The sequence below is a fragment of the Amphiura filiformis genome, chromosome 19, assembly GCF_039555335.1.
Source record: "Amphiura filiformis chromosome 19, Afil_fr2py, whole genome shotgun sequence".
Classification (NCBI taxonomy): Eukaryota; Metazoa; Echinodermata; class Ophiuroidea; order Amphilepidida; family Amphiuridae; genus Amphiura; species Amphiura filiformis.
Genome location: NC_092646.1, coordinates 52,417,893 through 52,443,232, shown reverse-complemented (window position 1 = coordinate 52,443,232; position 25,340 = coordinate 52,417,893). Strand labels below are relative to the sequence as shown.

General features: G+C 40.0%; 1 protein-coding gene across 1 annotated transcript in view; it reads left to right on the top strand.

The window, feature by feature from the left end:
* Positions 1 to 11,933: 11,933 nt before the first annotated feature.
* The window catches only part of LOC140141460 (probable methyltransferase-like protein 24), a 53,448-nt gene continuing 40,041 nt past the window's right edge, over positions 11,934 to 25,340 (top strand). Inside the window, exon 1 of the mRNA XM_072163327.1 lies at positions 11,934 to 12,919. Coding sequence (XP_072019428.1) covers positions 12,524 to 12,919 — 396 coding nt within the window. The 5' untranslated portion in view covers positions 11,934 to 12,523. The remainder of the gene's footprint in view (positions 12,920 to 25,340) is intronic.

Sequence of the window (25,340 nt, the reverse complement as noted above, 5' to 3'; positions counted from 1 at the left end):
ATCTACATCTTCAGATCTACCCCATCATGCACTTCTCCACTGGTTTTTCCGCTGGTGGCATTCTCATTTTCTGCGTTTAAGGGTAGGGCCTAGACTAGGTATTGTTGGTCGAAGCAAAAAAAAAAAAAAAAAAAATCGATTTTCATTATCTAAATTATTGTTTCAGCCCTCATTCTCTCAAATTTTATTTCGAGGAGGGGTCACTGCCTAACATGCCTAAAAAGAACCAGTGGATTTATTTTGTTCTATTTTTTATCAACGGTAGGGTCTGTCTGAGTACGACTTCAACAGTTTAGGGATTTATACTTATAGGGAATGGTCAGGCTGGTTTTGGTATGCATATGCCGGTATGTCTTGGGCCAATGAGTGGTCATCGGCATTCTGTAAAGCGCAACATACCGCAAAGGATCTCATTATAATGTAATTGCGCTATTCAATAGCTATTGAATTTGGGCAAAATACACGCATTTCTGTATAAAACAATCCGTGACTTTAAGTTTTAGCATTGTGTGGTTTATTGTTTGTCGATAGAGTCTGTCTGTATAGATGACTTTACTTTGTTTGTTTGGATTTAGACTTACCCGAAATCTGATCACTTACATTGAAAGTATTTAATGGACTTGGACATTGATGCATTACATAAAAACCCACATATACATGTAATACGACCATTATTGACCAGGCCAAGTTCGGACAACAATAAAGCCACTTGACTTGCCGCCGGCTACCTAACTTCAGAAGAATTATAAAGTAAATTTGTGATTTAAAACAGAAAAGAAAAGTGATATACTTGGATGGTTTTCGGTATCTTGTGATAGTTGTTAAGACGCCTTCAAGAGCGATTGAATCACTTATATTAAGTCGTATTTTTTGTATATTAATCGTTGTAAGTTCTTGTCCCATTATAACCAATTACACAAAGTCACAAAAACTGACAAGGTCTGATCTTTTAAGCTTATTAAATTGATACCTAAATTGATCAAGATTAAAATATAATGAATGATGCAATTATTGATAAATATATTGATACCACACACGCCCTATATCTACAATTTGCATGATTAAATTGTTGTCATGATCAAAAGTTAGAAGCATTGAGAATGTAATAATAATTATAGTCAAAGTGAGTCTAAAAAGAAGTTTTTGTGAGGAATCGGTTCATGGATATTCAAAATTGTCATATCAAATAGTACAAAATTGCTTCAACTTAAGGGATCTGGACTGAGCGTTTTGAGCGTTTCGACGGTATTTTTGGTGGGATATGATGAGAGCACATCAGACATATCGAATTGCATATGCATTCTGAATATACGAAGAATGTCTTTCTGATATCAAATAATTTTCATTTTTTGAAATTCACGATATAATACAAATTTTATGATAAATTATTGAAATTATTTTTCACATTTTTGATATATAAACAGTCCTCGAAGTAAATTTTATAAACCTAATGATATATTCTTAAAGTGTATGTATAGCTGGGAGGAAAAGCCGACGATCAATTGAAAATTTTGACCTTTCATATTGAAGATATGGATTTTTTCCCCAAAAGACCTAATTTTTGTTGGTGTTTTGGGAAAAAAATCCATATCTTCAATACGAAAGGTCAAAATTTTCAATTGATCGTCAGCTTTTCACCCCACCTACATACACTTTAAGTATAAATCATCAGCTTTATAACGTTTACTTCGAGTACTGTTAAATATCAAAAATATCAATTTTTAATCATTTGACATAAAATGTGTATTAATACATTGCGAATTTCAAAAAATCAAAATTATTTGATATCAGAAGAACATTCTTCGTATTCAGAATGTAATTCGATATGTCTGATGTGCTCTATGTCCCACAATAAATACTGTCCAAACGTTCACACCACCATCCCTTAAACCATCACAATAAACGTCAGAGACGGAATTTCAAACGATTTTAGTTCAAAACGTAATATGCAAATGTGACCCATCAACAACTAAAATGGTACTATATGTTTCTTTTAAAAATTATTGATTTTGATGAATTTTTCTTATTTAGTTCTTGTTTTTCTACTTATTTTTCAATACATTTCAATTTATATACTTGTTATTGAATTTCACTGAATCAACATTTATCAAATCAAAACAACAATATGATTGGTTGCATGAAATTGATTAAGATCGAAATTAAGGCAACCGAGGATGTAGACTTTTCATATTCGTGGTCTCTCAACGTATGATAAGAAAACACAAATTAATATTTTTGAAATTGATTGCAATTTACAATGCAAAATGATAAGTTTATTTGACCATTATTGTGATTAAAATATTTTAAACATGTTTAGAATGTCATAAGGATCTTTGCATTTAAATTTCAGCTCAATTGGAGCATTTTCGGTTAAAATGACCTTTTTTTGACCCCTGTGACCCCTTGCATGACCTCTGACGTTAGGAAATATTTTTATTATATTCTTTACTCCTTCCTCTTTCATTTGATACCACTCGGGGGGTTACATCTTCGTGGCATTTCGAGATATGTCCATTTCAGACCAAATGGCAGTTAGTAAGCTAGTAACATACACTAATATAGGCTGATACCATTCCATGGTTCAGCAAAAATCAAGAAGAAATTGCCTTTTGGTTATCTGTGCACCACAGAACATGGCTATTACATTAAGATGATATAATATCTGTATGTAATTATGGATGTACCACACAAGATAAAGATATGCCACGGGCATGACAGGAATAACTGGCATGATGATCACAATCAATTTCAAACCATTCAGTGATAGCTAGTGATGAACAGATACGTCTAGGACTCGGATGACTTTTAAACGAGGTGATGATTTTATGGTTAGGCAAATGCCAATAACACACCGACAACATCATCATACATGATACTGCATTAGTCATGTACACAACACAATAGAATTACTCTCTTAAATGGAAAGATTGGGGTGAGGGAAAAGTCCAAATTAAGATTGAGAAATCAGTTTTAAAGATTGAAAATTCAAACTAAATTCCATTCCATTTTCAATCTAATTTTAGAAAACACAATCTTTAAGATTGATTTTCAATCTTAGGTTTTAGGACTATAAAGTATTATGGGTTAATTGACAGAGAGGTCCTGGGAAAAACAAATAGGCAGTTTTAACTTAAAAGGCCTTAAAGACTTACACTTTAGCATAATCATGGTTCTTTATTTCACAATCCTATACCGTGGATGGTTGTTAAAACTTTAGGAACCAAGTAAGAATCTTCGGATTCCCCAGGCTTTGGTCACTCTGATGTCCGGTGGTTTCAGTTTGTATTTTAAGGTATATAGGACGTGTGCCGTTCCAGGATTTGAAAATTACCCCTATTTCACGGGGAATCGAGGACACTTGCAGCAATTTTACCCCCTATTTTGCGCGAAATCAAGAAAATTTTTCCCCCAAATACCTCCCCTATTTTTATCATTTTGAGGACACATTTTTATTTCACCCCCTTTATCACGAGGAATCGAGGACATTTTTCTCAAATAAATACCCCTATTTTTACCATTTCAAGGACGCTTTTGAATTTTCCCCCCTATTTCATGGGAAAATGAGGATCAATTTTTGTGTGGAACTACTAAAAAAACGGACAGAAAAAATACAAAAAAAAACGAAAACTGTAGCGGTAAATCGCGGACGAAAGTCCTATAAATACACCCTATTTTTCATATCAAGGACAATTTTGCTCCAAAACACCCCTAATTTGGACAATCGCGAACAATTTTGTCCTCGAAAATTATTTCCGCGGACATTTCTAGAAAAGTACCCCTAATCAGTGAAGATTGAACCCACTGGGATGTCCATGCATGTCTGAGGAACCTGTATGAATGTGCTTGAATTTTCAGAAACCTTTGCAACGTCAGTGTTCTCCAAGAAGGACACTTTTGAATAGGCCTACCCCTCGTCAAATATTGCACGGTTCCCTCTTAGTCCATGGCCCAATTGGCCCAGCAAGATAAGAAATTGCCTGACCCAGAAGAATTTCGAGAAAATAAAGAAAATAATAACATACTAAAAAGTTGGTTCAGAAAATATTATTGAAATTGCTCAAGTGGCCCACACTTCATGAGAGTCTGTGGTTGGCCAAATATCCCCAGAGGGAACCCTGGGTTGGGAGTGGGAAATGCGTCCTCTAACATGAAAGAAAACATAGGGGAAGTTTGATAGATATTCATCAGTTTTTGTCATCAATTGACAAATGGAACCGTGTGTTCTTAATTATTTTGATCATAGGCAATATTCTATGCACCACACATAAGGAGGAAGAGGGGGCTTTTAATTTTTTTATATTTTTTATCGCAAAATCAGTGTTAATACCCATAAATAGAGCTGTTTTAGCGCACATAATAATGCCTGGGAAAAGGAGGAGGCCTCTTTTTATTTGTTGTTCTGAGAGATATAGGCCCCTCTAATTATCACAAAACCTAATTCCAAAAGTGTTTCTTGATTATCAGCAAGGCTATAGAAAGCATGTCTATGTCCTAGACATATTTTAAGAAAAGTTATGACTGAATTTCACAAAATAAAAATACTGATAATTGAAGAAACCTCAAAAAAGGAAGCGGGAGGGGACGTGAAACATGTTTATTTTTTTATTTGGCCTAATGTGTTCAAAGGCAACAAAATCCAGCAAATAGTCTAAAATCAGAAATCCTCGATTTGAGATGCTCAGTTTGTACACTCCGTGATTTTTTTTCAGTCATTTAGTTGAATTTCCAAGTTTTTTACAGTTTGGGAACTGGAATTCCAGTTGTTTCCAAGCAAACTTGGAAATCCAGACATTTCTATTAGTTACAAATTCGCCACAGGACCCCCCCCCCCCAAATCAAATTCCGCTCTCCCCGTGGCTCATCTAGTAATGGCGGGGAAGATGATAAAAGTCCTCGTTACAGTCGGTTCCGATCAGGATAACACCCGATTACACTTGCATGTCCTGTAAAAAATACCCCAACCAGCTATCTATGGCGACCCCCTTCATTTGGCACAAGTTTCGTCAGGGTTATCTCCTAGATTTCAGCTGTTATATGCTTAACATAATTAAAAATTCCTTTAAAAAAGGAATGGGGCGCCCAATGTGAGCTGGACGTGATGGTGAATTCCCGTCATGGTGTTTATAGATTGGGTATTATGATTTTTTTCTAGGGAAGAGTAGAAGATGATCAAATGCAAGAGAAATACTTCATGGAATGAAGCTTTCGTGTCAATTTGCGATTATGTGGGATGGGAGGTCTGTTTTTGGGCCTATTGTCATGATTGTAGTAAGGATATTGCTTTGGATATTGTTGAATTTTGTTATGCAGGGCCTAGGGTATATGATGGATAGTATAGAAGACACAAGAAAGTAAGCTCCCCTCTATAGTCATATATACACTCATTCTTGTCACACGACGCATTTCGACAAAGTCAAGTAGGCCTAAATAGCAAACACAAAGAGACAGACAATAAACAAAGTAAAACAATTTTCACAGTAAACATGCAAGCAGACATCAAGCCAAAAGGAAAACAAGCAAGCAAAGATATGAAGTTTATCACCAAATTTTACATCAATTGAAAATTAGCTGATAAGATAAATTGGAGCTTCCGCCGCGCCGTGTACATATCACGTTTAAACGATATTTGATGACGGGCGACCCGGTGCACGGAAAGTCGACATTATAGAATAGGCAAAAAGCCATTTTAATATTTTAACAGTAGGTCTATTATCTATATAATTATACAGTATAGTAGACTATCCTATCTTGAAATATATAGGTTTATTAGCGTAAATAATCCGCCATGTAAATAAAAGTGCAATACTGAACTCTTTCTTTGTTGCTCTTTCAGCTTCTTTCTCACGGACCCACAACACGTTCTAGAGAGAAACGACAAATAAAAGAACATTATCACGAATTAATGAACTTGAACGAGACACACGATAACTTTATATTTACGTTGCCAAACAGTTCGTTGCGTTTACACAGCGTTCGTAAAGTTGGTCTTTACAAACATTACATTCAGAATTACCTTGTTTAGCATGTTAGTGAAGTAGTATACAGTAATTTCTATTCTCTGTATCAAGTTTTTTTTTCAGCGTGGAATTAGCATAATTAGTGTTTGATTATGTTGATATTCTTGGCATTTACGCTTGATTGGTGAGTGACTTTGTATCTAAATTTATGTTAATGTACAGCTGCATTCGATGGACAAAAAGACGAGACACCTGCATTGAAACGAACATCTGTACTTTATTCCAGTGTGTTTGTTTAAATGATTGCTCCGTGCGGAGTTACGCTTGTGTCCTGATGATCGGACCAGGCAGGTTCAAACAAAATGCAGAAGCCAGTTTACCAGTTTACGGTTTATATTAGTGTCTATTCGGATATCATATCACTTTTTCACAGTGGCAATTGATGGTGCATCCAAAAACATTCAAAAAGTCTAAAAATGCTATTTTTGGCATACCGTGTATAATACTGAACGCATGGTGCCCTTAAACAGATCTGAAGATAAATATTGATCAAACAAAGAAGGTTAATCCAAACATATCGAGTGAATCGAAAATAGATAGTTATTACATGTATTATTTTGCATTTTCAGTTTAATACGAAAAAGGTCGATGTACTTTGGATGTACTAGGCTATATGTATTTAGAGTCACAATGGGCTATGCCAGTTGAAATCCATACACCCTATGAAAGACATGACCTTAATCTCTCCTACGCAGGGAGTGTGGATTTCAAATGGAGTTATCCGGGGCGGTGACTTGACTCCATTTCTTAATGCCATATCTTCCATCGGGTGTATAGATTTCAGTTGGAACAGCCCAATTCATGTGCCAAATTGCTAAAACTGATACCAGTCATATTTGTATCCAAGACATCAAATGCATTTTGGAAGCACTTTTCACAACCAAAATGCTGCACGTAATTCTATTTGACCAACAATTTACTTTATTTTATAGTTCTATAGGCGACGAAAAAAGAAAACCCTGTTCTACGGGCCCGACCGACCTAGAGTTTGAACAAATTGGGAAAAAAAAAATTCCTGTACAAATGAATGCCGACCCAAATTTCACGAACAACATTTTTTCTTTGTATTTTCTCAAATTGCAAATTATTTACAAATTTTGGTGATTTTTTGGGCCATTTGTCCGCCCGTATAATAATAATAAATAAATAAATTTTGGATTTATAAAGCGCCTTTCTCCAGATCTTAGAGGACTCAAAGCGCTGTAATTTCGCTGCAATGATGAATCATCACAATCAGATCGCATCAACTAGGTTGCTGCCGAACGGCGCACACCTATCCGCATTTAGATTGTAACATCCACCAATTTTCTGTGCAGCTCCCCAAATTCCATTGGGTGAAGGAAGTTTTTGATAACCAAACAACTAATCACCGATTTTTGCGATACAGGAGGAAACCGGAGATCCCGGAGAAAACCTGCGAGAGCGAGCATGGAATCGGGATAAACCAAGTGCACATGAGTCCTTGGGCCGCGCCGGGGCTTGAACCCGGGACCTCAGTGGTGCAAAGCGAGGGAATAACCGCTGCGCCAACTCGCCCTCCCTAAACACCTTGCAGTGTTTAAAAAGTGTTAAAGAAACCCTAAACACTTGGATTACAATGCATAATTATGCAACTCTAACTCAACGGTTCTGTAACGAAACAAAAACAGTTATATAAAGGCCAAAGCAGGCGCCACAGGGGGGGGCAAGGGGGGCAATTGCCCCCCCTATGATTTTCAAAAAAGAGGTAAGGAAGGAAAAAGAGAAAGAGAAGAAGGAGAGAGAAAAGAGAGGGGAGAAAAAGAGAGGAGAGAGAAGAAGAAAAGGAGCCATTCCCCTCCCTGGCCATGGTTAGAAGAGGAACTCCCCTTCGGACATCTTGCCCCTTGTGGAATGCTGACCTACGAGGTTTTGAAGTTGTTGGTTTTATAATTTTGGGCCCATTTTCGGCAAATTTTCCCCCATAAATGTCACATGGCCTCTCTTGCCTTCTCCCAACTTCTTTCGGTCGCTACACTCGCGAATGGCAAATTTTGTCCTTTTCTGACTGAAAAAGCATAAAAAATGGGGTTTTTTTTCACTCGCTACGCTCGCAAAGTGGACCTTTTCAGCTCTTTTCGGCGTTTAGTGATCATGGGGGCGACTAACTCCCGTCTATGCTCTTTCAATTTGCGGCTTTCAATTTGAAATATTTCCAACCTCAAGACACCCCCCATTCATATCATTTTTATCGTGTCAATTTATATTTAAAATATACAATGCAACTGACTTAACATACACTGCGTTGCGACCAGAGGCGTAGATCTGACCCGGAGTGTGGGGTATAAATCCCCCCAATATTTTGATAGGGTAGATGGTCCATACAATCATCCCCAATGTTGACGCCTATGTGAGTTTCTGACCAAAGTAACCTCATATTTGGCCATTTTAGCCTAAAAAGTGCCCAAATTTTTTCGCGCTTCGCGCGACTTTATTTAACGTTTCCACCATATTTCACTTTGTGCACGTTTGTACCATTTTGTTGCCAAAAGGTGCTGGATTTACTAATTGAGTAGATCCATGCCTAAAACCAGCGGGCTGAAAGTCTGGCCCGTGAATGAAATCCATATGCGGTTGGAAATAAATAAATAACCCTAAAAAGGGTGAAAATGGTGCATCAAATGGCTTCATTTGTGCTTTCATTTTGGAAATTCTGAGGGGGGGCACATCCCCTCAGACACCCCTCTGTCGCGCAAGCGTGACGACCAGCGCTGTCGCGCTGCATACGAAATTTCCGAAAGTGTTTTGCCCCCCCTATCAAAATACCCTGGCGCCGCCCCTGGGCCAAAGGTACGTTACAATAACACTAGAAGCTAGAAGGGTTATTTCAATTTAAGAAAAACGTTTTTTGTGGGTTTCATAGAGGACATAAAAGGGGGCCTAGTTTTAGAACCTTTATTTCGGAGTGTAAGCGTCGAAAAAAGTTGAGCAGTTGACCAAAGCTATGGTGGTATTAAAAGGAAGTGACATGTTAGTGAAGTAAACATTAGATACGTCCCTTTGTCGGACATGTCATATATAGTGCTAAGCGTGAAAAGTTAACAATAATCAGCATACCAGCAAATTATTTCAGCTACTTTTGCTACAAGTCAACACTCGCTGTATTGTGAATTCTTAACAATTATTTATTATTATACATTTACCTATTATCCCCATTTTGCACGCATTGTCAGATAAAGATTGGATTTTGACTATGCAGCAATTTAATTCTGACAAAAATTGCACATGTTTTGTGCGTAGGTGTTATTATGCTCTTTATTTGATTACATGTATTTTGATTCGCATAATATGATACTTGAAATTTTGGATTTAATTTAGGCCTACTCACAGTTTAAATTGGGAAAACATAATGCACCATTTTCGATATCAAAGGCGTCTGCACATTAAATATTACAGAAAAGAGAGTCAGCATAATATATTCTGTCGGTCACCACTGGTCACGCACATGCAATAAGGTATAGGTTCATGTAATTGGAATAGTAATAATCATCATATATAGATTGGTAAAGTTCATGCATTAATCATGTGCCTTGTGCGTGAATCGCACTCGGGTCCTCCTTAGCTTGAAAGCCAACTTGATTGAAGTGGACAAACGCTTCGCTGGACAGGTCTGGACGCTATTTAGTGGGCTGCAATATTTGCCATGAATTATGACATATGTAGGCCTATTAGAAGGAACAATCACACAAATATCAGGATGCAAATTCTAAATAAGCAAAATACTGAGGCACCTAAATATTTGGTAAATGCTTTTTAATTTTATTATGCTCCAGATTTACAGCATGCATTCACCATTTCAGTATTGTTTCCTTACCAGTTTACATTGGTTTAACATGTTTAAGGGACTGTTTTTCTTTTTAAGGAGGTCCTGGAAACGGAAGAAGACCCATGCGCCCTTTTACAATGCTTGAATACTTCACGCATCCTTTGTGATTCACTTTAGATGATTAGAAGTTCCATGGTGAGCTGTTGGGCCTGAGGGTCTGTATTAATATGTCATGGATGTTAGGATGTTTAGGCACGCGACATGAGCTTCGACCTTCAACGCGAACACTTTAACATTTAACGAGATGATTTTGACATTGTGACATGGAACGCCTCCAGGGTTTGAATTGAGTTGTGTTTTGTGGATTGTCGATCTTGTTTTGATTTCATTGTTGACTAGTTCAGGTTTGAGAAATTCCAGCACCGACATATCTTCCCATCAAGTTAGCTCAAATAAGGAGTCACGTTAGCTCAATAGGTTAAGGGGGATATGGGGTAAGACGTTAGACTTCTGAGCATTGAAGTGTAGCGACGGTGCGCCGGAGTTCGAGCCTCGGTCAGTCTCTGTTTATTCTCGTGACGGCTGCGATGGATTATTGTGATTTGAATAGGGTGTGCGCTTAGCTGTAAGTCCCTGATTGCTTATGTCTTGAGCCACAGTGGTCAGCGAATTTCCTGTAAAGTGTGCTGAGGCTTGTGGGTTTTTATGCCTGTGCGCGTGCGTGGCGCACTATAATTTCCCTGCGCTTTTTTCACCGCGCTTCAATGGGTTCTAATATAATTATGATGAATTGATCCAACGATTTTTTTTTCTATTAAAATTAAAATTTGATAGAAATCGCACATTATGGCTTTAAACAAATCTCTGCGTGGTTCGTGTTTGGCATAGTTGCAAGTCAAGGATGTGATTCTCCAAACAATGGGCTATTCCAGTTGAAATCCATCTACCCTCTATGGAAGACATTACCGTACTTCCACAGAGGGAGTATGAATTTCAAATGGAGCTACTGGAATAGTTGATTCCATATGAAATGTACACTCCCTGCTATGGGAGATTAAGGTAATGTCTTGCATAGGGGTGTGCATAAAAAAATGGTGTATGGATTTCAATTGGACTTGCCCAATAATATTTACCGCTTGCCAGTTGTTGATGTTCGCGACTAACCAGGGAATGAAATAAAGAACATACATGACCTATATAACCCTTTTTGAAATGCATGATGAGCTGTGATGAGATGTTAAGGGCAAATGGCATGAGGACATTTACATACTTAAAGTTAACTTATAGATCATGACTCGAAGATCCCGGTATGAAAATAGGTTAATTTATTAATATCTTTCCCCTTGATCATTATGATATTTGTCGGATCGAAATCGGCCGAATCGGCAACATTATTTTTTTAAAGCGGAGCGGAGGTGCATGTCGACGCGACGGAATAAGATAATGTTTGTCAGCCGGGACTTGGATCCAAGAGTGAGGGGAGGGGGGCGGTTATAATCTGCTAATCAGAATGTGTGCACATTTAGGCGTTGAACTTTAGAGATTATTGTAAAAGTTCTGCGGATGGAGGAATCATTTCTGGAAAATACAAAGGAGTGACATGATACAATCTTCCGGGAGGCTGCATGGAGCAATTTTAGGCAAATCATTGATCATTTTCAGATCAGAGTAAACAGTCGACCGTGTCCCTAAATATCATGAGCGGAATTGTACGTTGTGTGTTTAGTAAAATCTGTTTTGTTTGTTCTATCTTTTGAAAAAGAAAAGAAAAGTGCATTCAACATTGTTACATTAGAGACCATTACCAAAGAACGTCGGTATTTCATATAGTGTACCACTTACCATGTATTTGACAAATACAAATTACCTTTGTATCCCATCGCAATGTGTATCAAACCGAATCATTGTGTTGGCATAGTGAATTTTAAAGGGATTTAAACGCTTTTAACAAATAGTTATCGATGCTACATTAGCTTACATTGGTTTAACTTTAACCACATCATGGTGTAGCATACCATATTTCGAAACCAACATTCAACATAAGCTTCATTTCAACATATTTTGATTATCGAATAAAATACTTTTTTTTTTGTTCAGGTGGTTTATATCTTTCGGAAGAGAATTTGACAAGCACAAGACCGTGTCGCCTGCAAGACTATCCATATCACGAACCGTGAAACGCTAAACTTCACTTCACAAATAGAAACACTCTCTGCTACAGCACTCACTGGTGCTGGTATTAAATGTATGCAGTCTACTGGTATGTTGAGGATATTGGAGTGTTGACGTGCGAGTGTAAAAATTGATTGGAGTACTCGCAGACGCAGTAAATAAATCGGTTTCATTTGCTGTGCAGCAGCCGACTAGTTCACACTGGAGGTACACATATGGAATTATATGAAATTGCAAGATATGAAACAAAAAGTGTTTTGAGTTAATATTATTCAATATCGAGTGGATTATACATCATATTGTGGATATATTTTACAAAGTGAAGCCTGATTGTCTGATTTCGTGGGTTTAAAATCGAATTTGCAAATGTGCATCTCAGCTTTGTCTTGCAGTTGGAGTCGGAGCTGTCGAATGCTTCTTTGATATCAGAATACTTTGGTTATATACTTGATGCTTCGCCTCATGACTTTGTAATATGCACGAAGATGCAATGGATGCAGGAACTTAATGATTTGAAAACTTAAAAGAAGGAATTAATGCAAATTTGAGCATGCCAAGTTTGCATTTATCAACAATATCACCATCTGTGTTCATGATTAGTCGTCCATTTAGTAAATTTCTTCGCCTCTCCGTTGTCATGGCAATCTGTTTATTTTTCACGATGTTGCAAGTGGAGATAAGGCGGATGGTGGAGGTAGCATCGGAGGATGAATTTCAGAGAACGTTGGATATGCAACGTGTTGTGTCTTACTCTAATGGCATGACTGGGGATGACGATAATCGATATCATGATCCTGATTTGTTATATATCGATCTGGAACAAGACCAACGTCATAGAAAACGATTGATAAACCGGATTATACCAAGATTTAATCCGGGTAAAAAGATGTTATTATCGGAGAAAGTTGTGAATGAAGATTCAATGATACAACCTACATACGACGAGGTGAGTACTAGACCACAATGGCCTCATCCCAATGTCATAGTCCAATAACCTCAATTAAACAATCATAGTGCAAAATTTGACCTCAAGTTTAATAGTACGAGTTTTTGTACCCAAAGGTCATTCAATGAATGTGCAAATGTATTAGGGGTTCATGGGTTAAAGAACTGTGCCCTTGATAGATGAGCATGTTGCGGATCCTAATGATGGTTGCCTGTGTTACTTGTTAGGCCTAGATTTGGAAATTGCACTAATCATGCTATTAAATATAGGAATCCAAAAACATGACAAATAACTATTGATCATTACAATACATTAGCATGTTCAGTGATGTTAGGGCATTAGGAGATTGCTCTGATGCATGTCATGTGATTAAATAATTTGTATTGTCTTGTAGTAGGTTTTCTATCCACCCCTTGGTGGAGGAGTAATGCGGATAGGGTTAGGTGGTGCGCTTTGAGGCAAATTATTTGAGTCCTTATGGTCCTCATGGTCCTGCGATCCTCACCATGACACATGACAGTGCTTCAACTTTTTAAATCACCGTGAGAAGGCATCTTTTACACATACGACTTTTTTGCACATATGCATGTATGACGATATGATATTAAACTCGGCATTGTCTGTTAATTGTGTGTTCTATTCATTGCCATAAATTCCAAGTTTAAGGCTCACTGATCACGATGATCCTCAAATAACAATCAATGAATATTTATATCATAATTCTACCACATACACATGTACACGTATATTTATAACCAGGATTTTGTCAGAAAAAAAAAGGTGGCAAAAAAGCGACTTCTGACGAAAATGGACAACACAGGCCTAAAATGGGCAGTCAGCATCCCACAGTCATGACAGATTGACAGAAGGGAGGGGGGGGGGGGCGAGATGTCTCACAAGGGGGACAGCTATAAATTATACCAGCTTTCCCACTTGGCTATATGTGTCTTCTACCATCTTGGCCTATAATCATGATGATAATGGGCTATTCAGAAAATAGATGCACACCCCTATCATGCTATAGAGGAGTTCGGATATCCGGACTTTTTGTCCAGTCGTGACTGTTGGTAATCCAGACTTTTAAAGTGCCCAAAGGCAAAAAAATCCGGCAGAACAATAGTTCAAAATCAGAAATCCTCAATTTGAGAGCTCATTTTTAACATTTCCGTGATTTTTCCTTCATTTGATTGGATTTCCAAGCTTTTTCCAGTACCATTGGCAACTGGAATTCCAGTCGTTTTCAGAAAGCAGACTTGGAAATCCGGACATTTCTTTGATTGAAAATTTACTCCTCTATAGGGGGTGTGCACGTATTTTTTGGAATAGCCCAATATTAATACCGCCTCATGATCCACACCCCACACCACAATGCACCCACATATACATGTACATACACCCCATCACTCCTTCAACATCTTCCACTACCGCCCACCCACCCCCACCCCCGCCCCTACATTTTCAACCCCGACACCGCCGACACCCACACCCGCGGTACCCGCGCACAATCCCTGAGCCTCCACACACGTACATGTATGATATTGAACAATGACATGATTATAATGCAAATCTTGTCATGATCTTGTATTAAAAGTTGTAATCCTAAACATTTACTTATACAATAACATAATTATCATATAAATTTATATAATAAATTACTATTTTAGATTTACTATATCATATGGATATTATGAGTTTGCAAATAATGCAAAATAATTGTGAAAGTTCAAAAGTTCACATTTACATCCGCCACAACAATAGTAAACTTGGTAAAAGTGCATTTAATGATTTAGTTCACCAGGTGCTTCTTGAGTAATTGCGGGTTCGTTCAGTTGGCATGCGGACCAGGAGGTGCATGCGTTTCCTGGTTAAACACAGAGTCTTGGGAGAAATTTACATCATCCTATTAAATAAAAGTAGTGATGATGATAATGGGTCCAACATGCAAGAATAATGGCGTTAGGCGTTGTTTGACATCAGAGAAATCTAATTAAAGCAATTCAGAGCACTCTAAACATATCCAAACTAATTTAAAAGCAAATCAGAATAATCAAAAGCCTTTCAAAACCCGAAATGAGACTGCGTCATGTTTTGTACAGGGTGACTCCAAAGTACCAGGATTTTATAATTATATAATAAGTCGGTGAATGTCAGCTGAGTTTCCATTTCATGTTTAAAGTATCATGCACTTCGAGGAGAATTTTTTGTTTTTGTTTAACATGTTGATGGTCAATTGAAACTTCCTCCCACGGGCCTGAAACTTCCTCACGTACCTCCACCCTCCTAAATGGAAGAAAATGATAAATACACACTTCAAATTATCGTACACTTTTTATAGGCAATTTAAAATAGGCTCTTATTGGCGACCACCCGCTAAACAATACAGAGAGGCCTACTTTAAACTAGGCCTACTCATCACGATTAGCCGATATGTATTGGCTATTCATGCTATAAATTAATAGGCCCAAAGTGGTGGCGCTATTCACATTGGTTGGTAAAATCCAGGTAAAATCAGGTGGTGGTCGTCGTGCATCCTCTAAATTCAGTAAATTTTCATCGTCAACCGTGTAATTGAATGGGATTATTTTGAAATTTTAAAACACTTGAAATATCAAAAACAGATAGGCCTATGTTAATAAATAATATAAATACAAGCTAAAACCGTTGGGGTCACACAGTTCGATAATGAACCCCACAAAACTAACCGAGTATATGGAAAATGCCATACGGCCGGGCGGTTTCACAAGTTGCCGGCTCTATCATGCCACTCGCCGCCTGGGTAAAATCATGGAGCCTATGGTATACTTTAGTAAATAATGTAATTGGCATGGTTCCGAATGCAGATTGCAGAATAACCGTAATGTTTAAAACAATACAATGCTTTTGTGGAACGCTCTGTTCAATAGGGGCCAAAAGGAGGCATTTTTGAATATATTGAGTTACTATAATTAGGCCTATTACCATTTTATTGGCTTTACTCCATGATATTTTTGCCTTTATCTCAATTTAAAATTGGCCTTCTTTGGCCCCATGGACCAGACCGTGTCACATTTAGTTTCTCACATCCAAATCTGTGTCACATCCAAGTCACAGACATAAACATAAACATTAACTAAAATTTGATTTAGTGTTGTGCGCCCATAAAACACCCAACAGTAAACAACGTATACTCAAATCGAAAATGGCATGGTTTATGGTGAATGGCATACAGTAGAGAATGGCAACAACTACAATATAATTCTTTAATTGAGATTTCAATAACAAAAGATAGAGTTGAATTGAGGAAATCAAATTAACTTTAAATGCAATAGGTTTAAAGATTTGACCGAATGTTCGCACTAAAATCTTTCCAAGTTAAGTTTATAGCTTCAAAATTATCCTTACAAGTTACAGCATGCAGTTCATTTATTTTTATAGTGAGAGCGCAATATATGCAAGTACAACACTTTTCGTGCAAAATCGTGCCTTTTATTTGAATTTACCCGGGTGAATTTACAAAGTTTTTCTTTCCTGATCTGCGCGTATTAAAATGCAACATAAATTTCAATCCACCACGGCCCGGAAACAGTAGCGGGTATAATTAATTTAGGAGCCTGGAAAACCCGTCAAAACAGAGCATTTATTCATTTCAAAACTTTCGCTAGCTACCCGCAGTGACTTCTAGCCTTTAAATGACCTTTCAAACGTTGCTTTTTTGAATCGACTCTGACAGGTTTTATACAACGATTTGCCCACTAAACCATTCATGAAGTTGACTTTCAAACGCAACAAATTAAACCCTTAAAAATATTATAAACGATTTAAGTGTGATAGCGTTTATACCTAACCCCGGGTGATCCGTGACAAACGTGATAATATGTTATATCCCACAATGCATCGCAAGAAATAAATTGGGAGAAGGTCGGGACTCGAGGGCCCGAGTCCCGGGTTCGAGTCGGCCGACATTTTTAGTTCAGTTTGATTGTGTGCCGGCTGAGCTTTCGTTTTATTGTCTAGCTTTAATAATAAGCCCAATCGCCATTGTAACTTTCAGTTTTTGAGAGCAGTTTGGGATTTGACCTCTGACATATCGGGAAAATTGCTGTAATTATTATTAGTTTATTTATTATTGTCATTTTGTTATCATTAAAAATATTAACATAATAAATCTATACAATAATAATGTTTTTTGGTTTGTTTTATTCTTGTAAAACATTTTAGATTATAATTTTGTACGCACAAAAACAATTTTTCTGAATTTTCCCAATAGGTCAGAGGGCAAAGTGTCCCAAAACTACAAAAACTGTCTTGCTTATTGTAACACACTGCTGACAATGGGTTGGTTAAGTGAATAAATATATGAAACTATATGAGAATAAGTACGTGTATGAATCTCTAACCATAAAGTCTTAAGGGATGGGGTATGAACGTTTGGACAGTATTTATTGTGGGACATTAGAGCACATCAGACATGATATCGAATTGCATTCTGAATACGAAGAATGTCCTTCTGATATCAAATAATTTAGATTTTTGAAATTCGCAATGTACATGTAACACACATTTTATGGCAAATGATTAAAAATTGAAATTTTGATATTTATTAACAGTACTTGAAGTAAACTTTATAAATCTGATGATTTATACTTACACGTAAAGTGTATGTAGTTGGGATGAAAAGCCGACGATCAATTGAAAATTTTGACTTTTCTTATTGAAGATATGGATTTTGTTCCCAAAACACCAAAAAATTTGGTCTTTTGGGAAAAAAATCCATATCTTCAATATAAAAGGTCAAAATTTTCAATTGATCGTCGGCTTTTCCTCCCAGCTACATACACTTTAAATATATCATTAGATTTATAAAATTTACGTCGAGGACTGTTATATCTGTTACCGGTGCGAAATCACAAAATGAAATAGTAGACACACACACATGGGGTAGATTCGTTGTAGATTTACTTCGACGTTTTATTTGCTATTTGCTCAGTGATGTACATTATGAAGGGGTGATGCTCTGGATTTCCGTTGGGGTTTTTGTGATGTGATGTAGGGATGTTGCTCGGGGTTCCTGTGGGTATCTGTGGCAAGGAGAGAGAATGGATGGGGCGTTAGCTGGCATCCATGGCTAGTGGTGTTATGGCACCGAGGCCAGGCTGCCAGCAAACAGCTAGGAGAAACTTGGGAATTATGAGGTTGAGGTTACTGGAAAATCAATTAAACTCTTGAACTTGAAAATGGGTTAAGATTGCCACATGTAAGAAAATTGTGAAAAATAATGGCAAGGGAAATATATTTTGAACCCGCTACACTTTCCCCTCCTCCATGAAACATCGACCCGATGTTTACACTATCAATGTCTTGCTGTCCGTAGTGGAGGTGTAGCTCGGCCACAAGAAGGACACCGCTGACTGCATCCACGTTTTGGTAGTTGGTGGATCAGTTAGAACTGGCTTGGTTGCCTCTTCTGTGCCGTGGGCTCTCGTGGGATGAGGGTGACTCCTTGGAATTGGGACAAAGGGTTTTGCAAAGGCATTCAACGTGCTAGTCGTAGCTGTTGAAGGGTTGCTCGGGCGACATGAATGTAGTATGGTACTGTCATCATCATCGCTGTCATTCATGACGACTACTCCGCGTTTCTTCTGCAGACGTGAAGACCTACGTAAAGGTGGAGCAGTTGAAGGTTCTGATGAAATGTGACGAGTCCGGGATTCTGATGATGAAGCAGGAGTCTGGTCATACAAAGGGAGATGATTACAAGGAAGTAACATGTTTCGATGAAGGGTGCGGACTCCACCTTTTCCATGTTCTGGTGTGACTTCATACACAGGAAGAGCTGGCGAGAGCCTCCGTTGAACTTGGTAGACGTCTTCTTCCCAACGATTGGCGATCTTATGCTTGCCGATATGACCAACCTTCTTTACCAAGACACGATCCCCTGGTTCAAGAGTACTGTCACGGGCCTTGACATCATACCGCTGCTTGTTCAGCTCTGCAGACTTTCGCGTGGTGGCAGCTGCAGTTTGGTATGCATACTCCATACGATGCTTCAGTCCTTCGGCATAGTCACGGACAGTTTTAGTGGAGCCCGTAGCTGGTGGTTTCAATCCCAGGCAAATGTCAATTGGTAGACGTGGATGTCTGCCAAACATGAGGAAGAAGGGTGAGAAGTTGGTAGTGTCGTGACGAGTAGCATTGTAGGCGTGGACTAATGGACTGACAAACGTCTTCCAGTCGGACTTCTGGTCGGGTGAGAGTGTTCCTAGCATATTTAGTAAGGTGCGGTTGAATCGCTCACACTGGCCGTTCCCTTGGGGATGATATGGACTTGTCCTACTCTTAGTGATGCCGCAGATGTCGCAAAGGCTTGCTATGATGTTGCTCTCGAAGTTCCTGCCCTGGTCAGAGTGCAATCGAGCAGGAAAGCCATAATGGACAAAGAAATTGTCAAATAGGGCCTTGGCTGTGGTTTTGGCTGTTTGATTCCGAGTCGGGATGGCGATGGAGTATTTGGTGAAATGATCTGTAATGACTAGGATGTTTTCTATCCCTCCTTTCGATGGTTCTAGGGTAAGGAAGTCAATACAGACTAACTCCATTGGTTCACTGGTTGATATAGGATGTAGTGGGGCTGTTGCAAATGCAGCTGGTGGTACCTTTCGTCTTGTGCAGCGTGGACATGATTGGACTTTGTTTTCAATATCCTTGGTCATTCCAGGCCAATAAAAGCGCTCTCGGGCAAGCTGCAAGGTACGCTCTCGTCCCAAATGGCCTACCTGGTCATGGATTCCAGACATTGCTCGGTGCTGCAAAGAAGCTGGTAGAATAAGCTGTAGATTCTCCTGGCCATCCTGGAGAACAGTTCGCCGATGTAGCACATCCAGATGAAATGTAAGACGAGGCCACTGACGTAGCAGGAGTTGTACTGTGTTGCTCTCCTTCTGCCTGTCATCTTTGCCTGGTAAACCATTACCCCGTTTGAAGGTGATTACACGAGCAATATCGGGATCTTCCTCTTGGAGTCTCTTCCAATCACCCATGGTTAACGTTGGAAGAGTATCCGACCCTGGCCAAGGTGGTGGATCTATACTGGCATTCTGTGCAGCAGTGATGCTGTTAGTGTGGGCCAAAATCTCTACCATACCTGAAGAGTCACTCTGTAGTGTACTATACTCTTCATTTACACCGTGACCTTGGCAAATGGCGATGAAGGCCTCAGGAGATATAATTTCCTCATCTGTATTGCCTGGGGGTTGAGGCCACGATGCTGGAAGGCGAGACAGGGCATCCGCATCTATATTCTGCTTTCCTGGTCTATAGTTGATGCTAAAGTTGTAACAACTCAGGGACGCTAACCACCGATGACCAACGGCATCTAGACGGGCGGATGTTAAGATGTAGGTCAAAGGGTTGTTGTCTGTGTGGACTTCAAATGAATTACCGTAGAGGTAGTCATGATATTTATCAGTGATAGCCCACTTGAGAGCGAGAAACTCAAGTTTGTGTGCTGGGTAATTGCGCTCAGACTTGCGTAATCCACGGCTGGCAAATGCTATTGGTCTAGGTGGTTGGTCTGGTGAAGTCCTCTGATAGAGTGCAGCGCCAAGTCCATCGCCACTCGCATCTGTGTGTAGGATGAAAGGTCGTGAAAAATCGGCATAGGCAAGCACGGGTGGATTTGTCAGTAGTTCCTTGATTTTGTCAAATGCAATCTGGCATTCCGACGTCCAATGCCACTTTGCAGGATCTTGCTTTGCCTTCCTTTTCTTTCCTTTCCGTGGAATACCAGCAGTAAGTGATGTCAATGGCTTCGCTATCTTTGAAAAATCCTTGACAAAGCGCCTATAGTAACCTGCAAACCCAAGAAAGGATTTAAGTTCTGTGACGGTCCGAGGTTCTGGCCAGGTTTCCAATGCACTAGTCTTCCCAGGATCAGTCTCTACTCCGTCTGATGAGATGACATGTCCAAGGTAGGCAACTCGTTCTTGAAAAAGTTGACACTTGGAAGGTTTCAGCTTAAGACCAAAGCTTTGGAGGCGGTTCAGAACAGTCTCCAAACGCTGAAGATGCTCTTCGAAGGTAGCAGAATAAACAATAACATCGTCTAGGTAGACCAAACATTGTTTCAGGTTGAGATCACCAACACAGCGCTCCATCAATCTTTGAAACGTGGCAGGTGCGTTGGTCAAGCCGAACGGCATTCTATTACATTCGAAGAATCCCAAGGGTGTAGTAAAAGCTGTTTTAGGCTTATCTTCTTCCGCCATCTCAACCTGCCAATAGCCACTTTGCAGGTCCAGAGATGAGAACCATTTAGCACCATGTAATGCATCAAGGGTTTCTTCTATCCGCGGGAGTGCATAGGAGTCCTTGACCGTTTGAAGGTTAAGTTTGCGATAATCAACGCACATGCGAAGACTGCCATCTTTCTTGCGCACCAGCACGATGGGTGAAGCAAAAGGACTGTGTGATTCACGGATGGCTCCAGCATCTAGCATCTCACGGAGTGTCTGTCTGACCTCATCATATTGGGAAGGTGGTATACGCCGATGACGCTGCTTAAATGGTGTTTCATCATGCAATGGAATATGATGCTTTATTGCTGTTGCATGACCTAGGTCAGTCTTGGACTTCGCGAAGACAGCATTCTTTCTTCTCAGAAGATCTTTCACAGATTCCAACTGGTTTAACTCCAGTGGCATGTCTGACAAGTTAAATTGATTTAGGACGTCATCTTGTGTGGCTGACTGGCTTGAACTTTGGCTTTGTAGAATTGGACACGACATTGACGTTTCTGGATTAACTGGTACGGCCATATGTAGCTCGCAGAGTACGGTACCCTTTGGAATGGTGATGACCTTGGCAGAGAGATTATGCAATGTAATCGGGAAAGCATGGTTAGGCTGCACTTGAACAAGACCCGGACTGACTGTAATACTTCCTGGAAGACTGGTGAACGTTGCGGGCGCTGTCATGGCTGTGTACTCTACTCCATTTGGTGTGGACTTTGTAACTCCAGGTAGAACTACCACTTGACCTGGCTCCACGTGAATAGGTGTTAAATTAGCTGAGGTGACCACAGCAAGAGGTCCATCTTTATTTAAGAATTTATCCCTGATCTTCAGATGTTGGTAGGCTAATCTCCAAGCTGACGGCACAACCATCTTCTGCAAGTATCGGAGACCATGTTTCTGTATACATCTTGCTCTACATCTTCTAATCAGATTGGTTCCTACCACAACTGGGACACGTCTGTTATAGGTGGTGTCCGGGACCACAAGTGCAAGAACATCTATGAATTCTTCTGGTACAACTCCACCAGGCAACTTGATGTTCACCTCAACATAGCCAACGAATGGGACTTGCTGTCCTCCAGCTCCTTCTAGTCGAAGAAGCTCCTCCACTGGCTGTATTGGAGTTCCCTGCAGATGTGCCTCATAAAAATTTGAAGATATAGTTGTCACCTGTGACCCTGTGTCCACTAAACATGTAGATTTGACGCCTTCCACAGACAGTTCACTCTCGTTGATGGAGCCCACCAACCTGGAGATCAGGGACTTTGGATTTTCTGGTTGGGGCTGTGCACCTACGCCGACTGGCTGCCCCCTGCCACTGGCGTCACTCCGTTTAAAGGAGCCAAGGTGGTGTCTGTTCCTTTAGGGCAGTGTCGTTTAAAATGCCCCTGCTGCCCACATTTCCAACACTTGGGCTGCCATCTCTTCTGCTGACCTCCTTCCTGAGTTCGAGGTTGAGTCGCTGTGGCAGTGGCGATAGGGACATTCCCAGTCAACTGGTGCTGTCGGATAGTTGACCTCTTCTGAAGGAGGGAAGCATCGAGCAGGTCGCGTTCTACATCCCGACACTGTCGCAGCAATACTCCAAACTCAGCCCCTTCACCCTGCTCGTAGAGGTGCCTCAGGGCCAATCTTATTTCTGGTTGCTTGAGTCCCTTCCAGAAGACTTCCCTAAGTGCTCTGTTGTCTATCCTGGCACCTCGCTTACGAGCAGTGTGAAAGTCGATTTGGAGTTTGCGTGCGAACTCTGCCACACTCTCCTGATCCTGCTGATGACTTAGGAAGAATCTCTGCATCAGGCTGATGCCTTGTTCAGATGTACCAAAGACGCTGTCCATAGCCAACAGGACTTCAGGGATGGTGACATTATCCCGGTCGTATGTGAGGAAGACACGAAGGGCTTCCTTCCTGAGGGACTTCCTCATCAACCCCCACACCACGTCGTTCGGCTTCCCCTGCCGCAGCAAATGGCGGACTTCATCTACCCATCCATCAAAATGTATCTCACCAGCTGCGGCTTTCTCATCACCAGAGAAGGGAGTTAGCTTGGTTGGCTTTTGGACAGCATTTAACACCTGGGCTAACTGTGCCATGGACAGAGTGCTGTTGTGGCGATCGCTTCCCTGGAAAGGAGCTGGTGTTGATGTGACGAAGTCTAAGTCAAAGTGAGGATTTGACCTTGGTGGTGTCCTTGGACGCTGAGGGGCTGGTGGTGTTGCCGCCGACAAAAATGTCCTTGGTGGGGTCCTTGGACGCTGAGGGGCTGGTGGTGTTGCTGCCGACAAAAATGTCCTTGGTGGGGTCCTTGGACGCTGAGGAGCTTGTGGTGTTGCCTCCGACAAAACCGGCCGCTGTGGTATTGGTGGGCGAGGTCTGCTCGGAGTGATCGGTAGGAAGGGATTGGCTGGCCTCTGGTCACCAGAAGTGCCCTCTTCCAAGTTGGCGGGTGCCGTCTCGGACAACCTCGGCACACGACTGACAGACAGCAAGACATTCCTGAAGGGTGGCATGTCCATTATGCTAACAGCTCGACCAACATCCTCCTTGCTGACAAAGGTGCAGTGACCTTGGTCCCCTGAGACCTGTAAATTAGCCACTGGACCAACATTCTGCTCCATATGCTGCATTAGTTCCGCAGCAGTTGTCCCAGGGGGGATGTCAGCAATGGTCACTGATGAATCTGTGATGCTGGAGATGTACGTCGAAAATGTTGCCATGGTGTCGAAGAAAGATGTAGCTGGTTGGGGTCTTTAAATTTGAGAATATATTTAAAGTGCTTGTGAAGAAAACAAAATTTTGAATTTATAAACAAATAGTTGATTAGTCTTATCAGGGGGGGGGGTATGGAATAGAACTATGGAGGATTTATACCTTTGCCACAGATATGATTTGATTTTAAAACAAAAAATAACTTAACTTGATTGATTTGTTTTTTAAGTGCACTGATGATACAACACTAATGCTAATTTCAGATGAAATATGAAACTTGATATTTGGTAGTTTGCAAAAGCAAAGTCAGAACAGTGATCAACCTGCAAAAGAAAATATATGTTAGTACATTATCAACACAATATTCAACCTGTTCAAGAATTAACTTATTGGTTTCAACCTCTTCAAACTGCAACCTGCTTGCTGCTTATACCTGTTGATGTGAATATTTCATGCATTAATATTTTCACATAAGCACTCAGTATTTAATATTGTTAATATCAAGTTCTGTCCTAAATCACTATGGTAACTGAGTTTATCAAAGTTCAATCAAGTCTCTGGTCCACTCCAATGTAGCACACACTGTAGATTATGCTGGGTACAAAACTCATCCTCTAAACTGTGGAGTCAGATCTGAAGCTTTGATTGCTGATTGGAGTTGAATGAACTTTGGTGAGCAAAGTGAGACCATTTGAGCTCCAGTGGCAGGATCTGGTCACTAAACATCTGGTGAAATCATCAACTAGTGTGAGAGGAGAGTCAACTTGAACTGATGTGAACTCTTGTAGTGCCAAGACCAGTAGTTTCAGCAAAGCATCTAGTTCTACTAAAAAGTTACAAGTACTACTCCCCTGGGAATTGAGAAGGTTGAAGCAAGTCAGCATACCATCTACACCCCTGGTTGATAGTCCAAGAAGTATATTAACTGACTGTTGAAGATATTTGAGATACATGTAAACTGGAAATTGCAAAGATTGTACAGCCACACTGCAGTTCACAAACAGGACTATTTCTTAATACAGCTGAAACAGATACCATACCAGCATACATAGGATATTCCAATAATATATTCCACTTGTTGATTTTCCACTTGTTGTAAAATCAGTATAAATCCTGATCCAAGGCAAATACATGTAATCAGTCGAAGCCCCAATAGTTGGGCGCCAAATGTTACCGGTGCGAAATCACAAAATGAAATAGTAGACACACACACATGGGGTAGATTCGTTGTAGATTTACTTCGACGTTTTATTTGCTATTTGCTCAGTGATGTACATTATGAAGGGGTGATGCTCTGGATTTCCGTTGGGGTTTTTGTGATGTGATGTAGGGATGTTGCAAGGGGGTCCTGTGGGTATCTGTGGCAAGGAGAGAGAATGGATGGGGCGTTAGCTGGCATCCATGGCTAGTGGTGTTATGGCACCGAGGCCAGGCTGCCAGCA